Raw genomic sequence first — 12184 nt, 5'->3', positions numbered from 1 at the left:
ACAGACAGAGGGCTTCCCTGGTGGCTCAGTGGTGAAGAATCTGCCTACAATGCAGGAGTCACAGGGGACACAGGTTTGATCCCTGGGTCACAAAGATCCTGTGGAGGAGGGCATGGCAACCCACTCCAGTATTCATGCCTGGAGAATCCCCACAGACAGAGGAGCCTGGCAGGCTACAGTCCATGGGGTCGCAAAGAGTCGGACGCGACTGAAACCACTTAGCACGCACGCACGCACGCACACACACAATGCAAACAGAGACTTAAACAGTGCCTGTTTGAGTGCCTAAACTAGTCTGCTGGAGGATAAGAGATGTGAAACACAGCAGAGCCATCTCAGTCAAAGCCAACTACAATTAGGAGGGTTGGAGAACTAACCTGCAGCTGATAAAAGATGTGGGAATGAACCCAGACAACACCCTACATTTAGCAATTTTAGGTTCAGAATTCTGCTCACAATCAAAGCTAGTAGTGTCAAGTAAGTACGCTGCCAAGTTCCTTGCCCTGGTAAATATCTGAAAATTCACTCAATGGTGAATAGTAATGCCTCTTCCAAAAAACTGACTTATCAAGTCACTGAACAACTTAAATATTTTCAAAGAAAAAACTTAAAGTTCCACTACATTTTGAAATAATCAGGCTTAATCCTAAATCAAGGATTTTGCTGACAATGGCTTCAATATTAGTTTAGAATAAATTTTCTGTTCATTTCAGAAACACAGATGAGCCAGTTTTTCAGTTTTATGTCCCTTTCTATAGTAAGTGGTGACATATTTGGGAAAAAAAATTACAGCACTTGGCAAAATAAACTTACTGAACTTTCCTGATAAATAAAAAATTCCTTCTCACTATTTGTAAATACATTTATTGTATTCATAGACTTATTTTTAGCAAAGGCTATATTACTATTATATTTTCAAGCAGCAGCATTCTTCTTTCCACTACCCGTTAATCAGTACAACACGTGTTTTAAATGTTTGCCCCTCTCAAATTTGAATTATTCTATTAATGAGATTCACTTGAGTATGGAGGCAGCCTCTTGTTAAACTGCTAGCTCTCAAAGAAACTAGCACAGTTCTGTATACATTGCAAGTGCTTCATAAATATTCAACAATGATAGTATTTGCTTGTGATGTGCTCTTAAACCTGATTTTGATCCCACACTTGCAAAGAACAACTTTGTGTAAATGTGTTGGAAACTTTTTCAGGTCTACTTGAAATGATAGGATTCAAAATGGAATGTAAGTTTTTGGAGTAATTTTAAAACAAAGTTGCAAACTCTGGGAGATGGTGAAGGACAGGGAAGACTGGTGTGCTGCAGCCCATGGAGTCGCAAAGAGTCAGACACCACTTAGCAACTGAACAACGATAAAACAAAGACGCTGCTTCTTCAAAGGTTGCTGCTTTCTACCACACAACTAGACACAAGCTTTTTTTTGTTTGTTTCAAGAAGAATTCAGTTGTTGAACTTATCATCTATGACTTTTCATAGTTATTTTAAAAATTATTTTATCTTTGGCTGTAATGTTTATATCTCACTACTTATCAAGGAAACCGGTCTTAATTTAACATTTAAATGTCAAGGATATGCCTTTTTTATAGTGCTTTAAGATTTGTAGAAATAATCTGATTCCATCTACCTAAAGCTAGTTATAATTTTGAAATATTCTTTCTCATCCTCCTCAGGTTGTACTCCAATAGAGCGTCCTGTGATGATGGAACGTTCCCTGTGCTTTTGAGTGTGGTAGTCACAAGCCACATGTGGCTTTTGAGCACTTGAAATATAGCTAGTATGACTAAAGAACTGAATTGTGAATTTTATTTAATTTTTAAAAAATTCATTTGAAAAACTTTTAATTGGAGGATAATTGCTTTACAGTGAATGTCGTGTTGGTTTCTGCCATATAACAATGTGAATCAGCCATGATTATGTATATGTTCCCTCCTTCTTGAACCTCCCTCCCACCCCTCACCCCCTTCCACCCCCTAGGTTGTCACAGAGCACTGAGCTGAGCACCCTGTGTTATATGACAACTTCCCAGTAGCTGTCTGTTTTACATACGGTAATATATATGTTTCCATGCTACTCTCTCAATTCGTCCCACTGCTCCTTCCCCTGCTGTGTCCACAAGTCTAAATTTTATTTAATTTTAACAAATCTAAATTTAAATAGTGACATGCAGATACCTTATTGGACAATGCCATGCTGGATAAGAAGAAGCCAAACCTGTGACACCTGCCCCTTTAGGCAGCTTTCATGTTTTCATAGAGACATGCCATTTGGAGGACACATAGTTAATTATTGCAAGGTAATTACCATGTTTTCCCTTTGGGGTGCAGTTTCTTCCTACTGATACCAAACCTTTTTCTGTTTATTATTTTTTTTAAGTAGTACTAATACAACTGGAAATAGTTTACACTGAAGATTCCTATAGCTAACATTTGTGAAGGGTCCACTTAAAAAAAGAGAGAAATACAATGATGGAGAAGGTTCGGTGGGTATACACATGCCCTCACTCCACACACACATGTGCGTGCAATACCTTCACCCTTTAGTGCACACAAACACTTCCATGTTTGCCAAGTGGATTTGACTTGATTCTTTGCCAATGCTAAATTTGAGCAAATTTGTTACTGCTGAGTGTGTCTTCTACTCATATACCTGCTGTGGCTAATCCACCACTATCAAAGCTGAAATTCAGGAGAGAATGAAAGTCCAGTGGAGTCAACAGTTATATCAAGCTGTCTACTAGTAGTCATGCTGTTTCAGTGACTGGCTATAGTGAAGTAAATATTCTTACAGACAGGCCTAACTTATAGAGAGCAAATGAAAAAACATAAAAATGAAGATGCCACTTTATGTCTGAGGGAAGCTGAATGGAGTGTTATGTAGAAAGAAGTTTGATGTGAGATAACTTACTGTGGCTGCTGGTACTACTGCTAAAGCACTTTGAAAATGCTTGCTTCATCTGCAGAAGGTAGCTGTAATAAATTAGTGGCAGAAGACATGCGACCTCTCATTCTTGAGTCCTTATAGACATGGCTAATCAACCATAACCTCAGGACTTTGTAATCCTTTGATACCACATACTAGGCATAATCAATCAATAGGAGATAAACCCTATTTAGCTTCCCAGGTATTGAACTTGACAGACGTGTGTGTGCTAAGTCATGTCTGACTCTTTGCGATCCCCTGGAACTGTAGCCTTCCAGGCTTCTCTGTCCATAGGTTTTTCCAGGCAAGAAATACTGAAATTTTTTCCATCTCCTACTCCAGAGGATCTTCCTGACCCAGGGATCAAACCCATGTCTCCTGTGTCTCCTGCACTGGCAGGCTGATTCTTTACCACTGTACCACCTGGGAAGTCCATTCCCAAGTATTAGTGTGACTTACTTAGTTTATAAAGTACCCTTTATATTCAAGGCTTATAACAAACTTCCTCTATACAAATGATAAAAAAGAATTTGTTTTCCCTTAGAGAGAATCATTTTTTCCTTCTGTTGTACTTCCTTCTCCTCATTCCCAACCACTTCTATCACCCCTTAGTATTTCTTCTCATCATCAGTTTGACATAAGACATGTTTAGGAGGCAATTTGGATGATGTTCCTGGAAGCCTCAGGATTGTTTCTAGGCTTAAAATCAAGAAGGATCATTATTCTTAATCCTCAGCATCCTTAGGTACTGTATTGCTTTTACTTGCATAGAAATTTATGCTGCAGTAAATTTCTTCCCCCTTGAGAAGGAATTGTGGCTCTATCCATAAACAATCCTTCCCCTACCAATATATTTCTTTTATGTTGTGAGATTGAGATAATCTCTTAGATTTTGTAGGCTGATGTCACTAAATCTGCCTTGAACCAAACACCCGTCCCTTGCCCATGATTCTGCTCACCAGCCCACACCAACATGATCTCTCATTCCAAATACATACTTCCTTATATTATGGGAAGAAGCACCATTTCTCAGTGGGTTAGTCTCTGTATAATTGTTAATGGAGCTTTTCAGACACTGTCAATTGTTATGCCACCTTCAAATTATAAAAATGAAGTACAAAATCATCAACTCAAATTCCCACAGAATTTCACTAAATAAATTCTGAAAATCATTTAACCCTTACCTCTTAATTTCTTCACTTTAGTAATGTATAAGTACACAGGGCTACAAATTTACCCTAAAGAGTAAATGTATGTGATTAGCAAATTTAGAAAAACAGACAAAAAGATTGGCTAATAGAAAAGTTTTGGAAACTTAATCTCCATAGCCCTAGAATCTACCTATAAACTGAAGGGCTCAAGATCAGATTATTTTAATTTTTTGAGTCAAATGTATCTTATTGGTGTACTTTTGTGCAAGGCAAATTTAGGCGAGCTAGAAATTAGAGAAATGATAAGAAAAATTCAAGATGCAGCTATCTAGAGAATGCAAGCTAAGAAGTAAACAGTGTATATGTTTAGATATCTTCTAAGCAGAGCTAAATTTATCCAAATGACTAAAAGCCCTGAATTTATTTAATAGCTTATAGAATCCCTTTATACCAAGAGACAGTGAAGGCAATTAGCTAAATTTCTTTAAAATCTAGAAATGTTTCTTTTTCCTTTTTTGGTCCAACTATCTTGAACTTCGTTAGAGGGAGTGAGACCAGAGACACAGAAATCACAATGATTCACATAAAGAGAATAAGTATCAGGGACTTTGTCTGTGTCTCAGGCTCTACATAAAAAACATTTTCATGATTCATTCAGCAAACGCTTAGGTGCCTGCTTTTAACCAGATCCTGAGAATTCAGTGGGAACTAGACAGAAATGACCCCAGGACTCAGGGCTGTTCATAATCCAATATAGGAGTGCTATGCCAGTATCAGTGTGGAAAGAATTTGTTTAGCTGAATACTTAACAATGGAAGCAAAGCTAGATGAAATCCTTTGTGGGAGCTTATTTGTCCTCTTCATTAATCTAAGAAAGTGCCAAGCCACCAATTTGGGTTGGGTGTGATGGTAAAGTGCACACCTGAGTCTATTCTGAGAAGGACACGATCTACACAACCCTTCTAAGACATGGAGTTCTGCTGCAGCCTCTGCCTTCTTCATCTGAATAGGCCACATTCATTAATGGAGCTTTTGGGCTTCCTATAGAAGCAAGTTTTGTTCCTTAGCATCTCCATATAATAAGCAGCTTGTGCACTAGTTCAATTTACCCAAGTGGTCCAGGTTTGCCTGAAACTTTCCAGTTTTAGCTCAGAAACTCTCACATCCCAGGAAATCCCTCATTCACCGAAAAACCTGGACAAGCGGTCACCTTTCACTCTATGTGGCTTTCACCTAATCTAGTTAGCACAGGTTGCTCGGTGAGATACAGGAAAGTCTTTCCTTTCTTCCTATTTCATGGGCAAAACTATATATTTATATGCTCTTACTTTTCCTCTTAATATACTGCCAGCATGTAGCTTTCTTTACTTTGGATCCCCAATTCTCTTTGTCTACCATTCTTCCAACCCTTTAAACAGATTCCAGCGAAGCATCCATTTGAAATAGGAAGGCAACGCCTTACCATCTCTTGACATTCCTAGGGCAAGACACTTCTGCAGTCGGCAGTGTTGGCAACGGTTTCTGTTGGTTCTGTCAATTAAACAGTTTCTCTGCCTCGGGCAGGAGTAAGAGGCATTGTTCTGCTGGCTCCTCCTAAAGAATCCCTAGAGGGAGAGAGAGAATGGGAGGCAGGTAGATTTATGAGAAGGGACCATTAACATATACTACAGTGAAAGTAACTGACTTCAATTTTTACAGCTCTTTGGCTACCTCTCCTTGGATAGCTTACAGACATTTCTATTGGAGAAAACTTGGACTCTGCCAAGATATGAAGGTATCATTCATTCATTCATATTTACTAAAGACATCTTTGCTGTTCTGTGTGAAGTGAAACAGAACAGAGTTCCTGCTTCCAGAGAGCAGTGGGAAAGAGTGGCAGAGGAGAGTGTCACATACAACAACACTTGTTGGGGTAACGCGTGCGTGCTCAGTTGTGTCTGACTCTGTGATTCTATGGAACATAGCCCACCAGGCTCCTCTGTTCATGGGATTCTTCAAGGCAAGAATACTGGAGTGGGTTGCCACGCCCTCCTTCGGGGGGTCTTCCCGCCTCAGGAATTGAACACATGTCTCTTAGGCTCCTGCACTGGCAGGCAGGGTCTTTACCACTAGCACCACCTGGGACAATAACACAGGCTTATGTCAAGGCTGTGTGAGTGAGGAACTCGGGGTACTGAGGACTGTGGGTTCAACAGGTGCCACTATCTTCCTAGTTTTTCAGATGCTTTTTCATCCATTTCAAAATGTTTATATTTGGCCCGAATGTATCTGGAAGGTTGTATTTCTAACCAATGATGTACATTAGAGTCAACCACATCTTTTGAATAAAGGAAATATGGTTTATAAACTGCCAATTAAAAAAATAAACAATAAGTAAAAACTGAATGAATGCCCTCTGCTTGATCTTGTTACTGAGTCCAAGCTCTCTCTGCTTGCAGCAAGATAGGCCAATAAACCCAGGAGACGAGGTGTTGAGGCAAGCAATACAACTTTATTTGGAAAGCCAGCTAACAGAGAAGATGGCAGAGTAGCATCTCAAAATAACCATCTTGTTGGGCCTGGATGCCAGATTCTTTTATGGATCAGAGATGCGGGGAGGTGAGGAAACAAAGTAAGAAGACAATTTAATTCTTGCAACTATCTCTTAGAATGGCAAGTCTCAGACAGGCGGATGTGTTAGTTTCACTTCCTTACAGTCATTTCTTGGGTGGTGTAAAATGGAATATCTCCGGTCATATCAATAAACAAACATACCATAGCTATCTGTGATTCTGGTCCCCCTAATGTGAGTTTCTGAGCCAAGCCACATTGGGGGCCATTTCCCACACAAAGTACTCAAGACTGTCCCAGTGCTTCACAGGCGGGCAGGGTCAGGCTATCTTCCTGTGAGTCTAACAACGGCACCCTAGCCCAGGGGTGGGGGGGTGTTGGTGAGGGGGGCGTGTCTCCCCGAGGCAGGCCATTATGTATGCCTCTAATAACAAAAGGGGCAAAATAAATGCTCACGCCACAGAGGTAGCAGCATGGATCAAAATTAACCCATTCCCGTTACTGTCTGAGACTGTAGTGATGCAGGAGGTACTCAAGCAAGTAAGTTTAGGGCTTTCTGGTGCAAAATGAACTGCCTTGGACCATACAGCACCCTTATAAATAAATCCACAGCTGAGTTTATTTATTTATTTATTTAGTCTAATTCTTTGGCTACAACCCATATTAGTTATCTTAGCAAAAATCCTAAATAAACATTTTCTCCAGAGATATGAAAGTTTCCTTCACCCTTTCGTTTACCTATTTAATGTTTTCCTCATCACTCCTTGCTCTTGAACTGCAAACCAGCAAAGGTGCAAAGTGCTACAGACAGATTTACCAAGACAAATGTTAGGAAAAGATAACCTATAGTATTGGCTCTTGGCAGCAGGAAGCCTAGAAAATGTTCAGGAGGGCTGACCAATGCCCACGATGCCCATCTTGCTGAGAGGTCTGGAAGTGGACACCTGACTTCTGTCAAACAGCGTCCATGTCTCCTCAAGTATCAATGGGAGGATAGAGCAGGGCTGGGACTACGGTGAGGTTGGTGAGGCAACCATCTTGATCCCATATTTAAGGGTTGCCAAAAGATGTGGCATTCAGAATAAATATTGTAACACTGATTTTAAATGTTAAGAATCAACATTAATGCACACCCCTCAAAAATTTAAATAAAAGCAAAATTAAAATGACCGATTTTCCTTTTGTCTTGGGCTTCCATATGGCTTGGCAAAGCACTGCAACAGAGAGCTTGGCCAATCTTGTGAAAAACTCAGAAAACGAAGCATGGCCAAGTATCTCCTCTCTAAGGTTTTGTGTTTATAAGCCCCAAGCCATTCAACAACAAGGACTAATTTTGCCCCCATAGTTCCAAGTGTATTATTTATTTAATGGACCAGTGGTGGCAAAATAAGATATCCAACTGTCCAGTTTGAAACAATTCACGGAGCCCTTAAACAAGAGATCATATCCAAGCCCCCAGGGATTGAAATGATGTACTTCATCTACCGTGAAAGCTGTCAGAAAGCATAACCTCAGTCCATTGGTCCTGATTAAAGATGACTTGGAATTTACATTTTACAAAAAAATTGTGTGGTTTTTATCTGTGGATACTCTAAGTGCCACTTAGCAAAGGAGTTGACAGAAAAGACTTTTTTTGAAGTCACAGCTATAGCCCTAATTTAAGGCCAATTTGACATTAATTGTAAGGCATTTCTTGCTTATCTGTTGCTCATTATTGCAAATGAGGTTTTTGGCATGAAAAGGAGATTTCGTTTTAAATTTTTATTGAATGAAAAGGAATCTGAACAAGTGCACACGCTGAAATGATGTTTTTTTAATGTGGGTTGCTTATGTTGACCTGAAAACAGGATTATGAAAATTCAGAGATTGATACTAAATGTGCTGACATTGATATCTTATTCTGAGCAGAATTTCTTGAGTTTGCTATTTGGAGAAAAATGTAGCATATTTACAAATGTGGGTTTTTCCATGAAATAAAAAAATTTGTGTGATGTACAATGTCATTTTGACTAAAACCTCAGAATATGCTTCAAAATAACAACACAAGTTTTTTGAATCTGGGTTCCTTCTTTAAATAGAAAAGATGACAGGAACCTAAACACTCATTCTTGGCTATTGACCTGTTGGAATATATTTGTTAAGTAGCTCAATAGTTTAAAAATTACTGCTTAAAACTGTTTAGCTCCTTAGCAATACCACAGATTCATATTTTGAAATCAGACATTTTCTAAATCCAGCTGTAAACAATAAAACAAAACATTTCCACTTTGACGGTGGTCTAAAATCACCATCACCATGATGGTGGTGTTAGTTACTCAGTTCTGTCTGACTCTTTGGGACCCCATAGACTGTGTCCTATCAGGCTCCTCTGTTCATGGAATTCTCCATGCAAGAATACTGGAGTGGGTTGCCACTCTCTTCTCTAGGGCATCTTCCCGATCCAGGGATTGAACCTGGGTCTCTGGTATTGCAGGCAGATTCTTTACCATCTGAGTCACCAGGGAAGTCCCTTTTTCCCCCCCCATGGATAGTGTATAAACTAGACCAGAGCTCTTAAAACTGTATAATAAACAACACAGTGGGAGTGAGGGTGATTTCACTGGAGAGGGGTCTGATTCCTGAGGAGTGAAAGAGGAGAGTGAAAAAGCCGGCTTAAAGCTCAACATTCAGAAAACAAAGATCGTGGCATCTGGTCCCATCACTTCATGGGAAATAGATGGGGAAACAGTGGAAACAGTGTCAGACTTTATTTTTTGGGGCTCCAAAATCACTGCAGATGGTGACTGCAGCCATGAAATTAAAAGACACTTATTCCTTGGAAGAAAAGTTGTGACCAACCTAGATAGTATATTCAAAAGCAGAGACATTACTTTGCCGACTAAGGTCCGTCTAGCCAAGGCTATGGTTTTTCCTGTGGTCATGTATGGATGTGAGAGTTGAACTGTGAAGAAGGCTGAGTGCTGAAGAATTGATGCTTTTGAAGTGTGGTGTTGGAGAAGACTCTTGAGAGTCCCTTGGACTGCAAGGAGATCCAACCAGTCCATTCTGAAGGAGATCAGCCCTGGGATTTCTTTGGAAGGAATGATGCTAAAGTTGAAACTCCAGTACTTTGGCCACGTCATGCGAAGAGTTGACTCATTGGAAAAGACTTTGATGCTGGGAGGGATTGGAGGCAGGAGAAGAAGGGGATGACAGAGGATGAGATGGCTGGATGGCATCACTGACTCGATGGACGTGAGTCTGAGTGAACTCCGGGAGTTGGTGATAGACAGGGAGGCCTGGTGTGCTGCGATTCATGGGGTCTCAGAGAGTCGGACACGACTGAGCGACTGAACTGAACTGATGAAGAAAATTGTCTATCTGCTTGGAGGAAGTAATAACTTATTCTAAGAGAGTAAAATAAATTGCTGATCTGTAATTTTGCTTTACTGTTTCATGAGATCAGTTGAGGCACATTAAGGTAGATAGCATGCAATTTTGAATTATAGGTCTGCAGAAGAACAGAATACAAGGCACATCTCATGATGTTCAAACATGGATTATTGCTTACCACCTCTAAAGCAGGTTGGTATGTTGCTGCGTTAGTACATTGGTGTTATTCTTCCCCCTCTGCATTCCCTCTCCTGACTTTATTTTCATTTATTCCTTTTTTTTCCCTTTCCTCCCAGTTTCAATTCCAGGAATTATACTTCTTCGAGACTGTTATGAAGATACTGCCAATTTTTCACATAGCATGATGATCTGAGTTTCAGTACATTTTGTTTCATTTATATCTGAACGTCTTACAAGATTAAGGGTGGTTCTTAGAATCTGTGATTGTGCCGCATCGCCTTCATTCTACTGACCTTAAATTAATGATTCACTCAACTTGCATCTTGGATCAAAAAAATAATTGCTTTTGCCAATAACTTTGCCGGTCTATCAATTTCTCTTCCTGGACTATAGCTTCATTTCATTTGTTCTGGTTACACAGTGCCCTTTAAAATTAGTTGTAGAACTATTTTCATTTCCCCTTGATATTTAGTCTCTCATCTTTCCTACCTTCTAAGGATTGAATTTAAACATTTACTCTTAAGTTTCAAATTTCTCTTATTTCGGATTAGTCTATGTTAACTGCTATTCCTCCAGTTTTAAGATTTTAAAAATCAACTTGCTTATAGGAATTGGAAGAATTAGTTGGATTTGTCGTGGAGGGGAACACTGGACTGAGAATGAAAAAAAAACAAACATGTTTGTTTATGTTCTCCCATGAACTAGATCAGTGATATTGGCCGTATGACATAATCTTGTTAATAACACAGGACCTTTTTGATGAAATTGAGGCAGATTATTTTTAACTGACAAGAGGTTATCTGCTCCACTTTTAAGATTTCATACTTCTAGTTTTTTTTTTCTGAAATATGAGAATAAAGGATAGTCACAAGCATATTGCAAATGTTACCTTGACTTCTTTCTCAAGCAGATAAATAAATACAGGCCCATTAACTTATAATCTTTATTTTAAACTTTAATGTTGATATAAATGTGGTGGAGTTTACTGGACAAAAGACTGTTAATACAGCACATCAGTATTTATATTTTGGTAAATGTGAATAACTGAGGCTTTTAAATAGCAATCCACTTCTAAGCAGCTCCTGATGAGTTAGACAATGGCAAAAAGATGAAAGGCCAAATAACAGAAATTAACCCACCCACCACCAAGCAAGAATTCCTGAGTGTCAGCAGCAGGATAAGAATCCTTTAGCAGGCCTTTCAAAAGTTGTCACCTCTTGCATTGTGAAGCACACAGATGCCTGAGGCCAACACAGACGCTGTCAGCTGTGCCTTGTTAATGCCCGTACCTTGCAGCCTTCACACGTGATGACTCCGTAGTGGATCCCAGAGGACTTATCGCCACAAATTTTGCATGGTATCACTTCAATTTGTGCTGAAAGGGGAAAACAGACAGTTTTGAGCTTACAGAGTTGTCTTCCTTTCACCGTCCCATCTCCCTCCTCACTTCTCCTGCCGTGACTCAGTGTTGAAGACTCAGTGTTTTGGGGCGCGGGGAGGGGGGCGGGGGGGTGCTGTAGGGTCATCTATTCTATCTGAATGGCTTCCCTAAGCTTCTTCTAAGTAACCTGGTGGTGGTCAGTCCCTCGGTCGTATCTGACTCTGCGACCTCATGGACTGTAGCCTGCCAGGCTCCTCTGTCCATGGGATTCTCCAAGTAAGAATACTTAAGTGGGTTGCTATTTCCTCCTCCAGGGGATCTTTCCGACTCATGGATCTAACCTGTGTCTACTGCGTCTCCTGTATTCGGCAGAGGGATTCTCTATCACTGAGGCATTTGGGAATCCCTTCTAAATAAAGGGCATCCATTTACCATTGTTTGTTTTGTTTTCCTTAACCTAGAAAATGTAACCAGGGACTAGAAGTTTTCTAAACTTTTCATTTCATTGTTTTTTCCTTTTCGAACTTCATATAGTGTGACTTAAAAATCTCTTGAACCGGTGGTTTTGGTTTTCTTTTTGTACTTCAAACTTTAAGTCACTGGGAATGATCACATT

At 39.8% G+C, this 12184-nt stretch overlaps 1 protein-coding gene across 1 annotated transcript in view; it reads right to left on the bottom strand.

The window, feature by feature from the left end:
• The window catches only part of RORB (RAR related orphan receptor B), a 51259-nt gene extending 39546 nt beyond the window's left edge, over window positions 1-11713 (bottom strand). The window contains exons 1-2 of the mRNA XM_052644523.1: window positions 11477-11713; window positions 5548-5689 (exon numbers count right to left, since the gene is read on the bottom strand). Of these exons, the coding sequence (XP_052500483.1) occupies window positions 5548-5689; window positions 11477-11713 (379 nt within the window). The remainder of the gene's footprint in view (window positions 1-5547; window positions 5690-11476) is intronic.
• Between the last annotated feature and the right edge of the window lie 471 nt (window positions 11714-12184).

The sequence above is a fragment of the Budorcas taxicolor genome, chromosome 8 (assembly GCF_023091745.1).
Source record: "Budorcas taxicolor isolate Tak-1 chromosome 8, Takin1.1, whole genome shotgun sequence".
NCBI lineage: Eukaryota > Metazoa > Chordata > Mammalia > Artiodactyla > Bovidae > Budorcas > Budorcas taxicolor.
The sequence above is the reverse complement of the archived record's forward strand: the minus strand, read 5'-3'. Positions and strand labels throughout refer to the sequence as shown.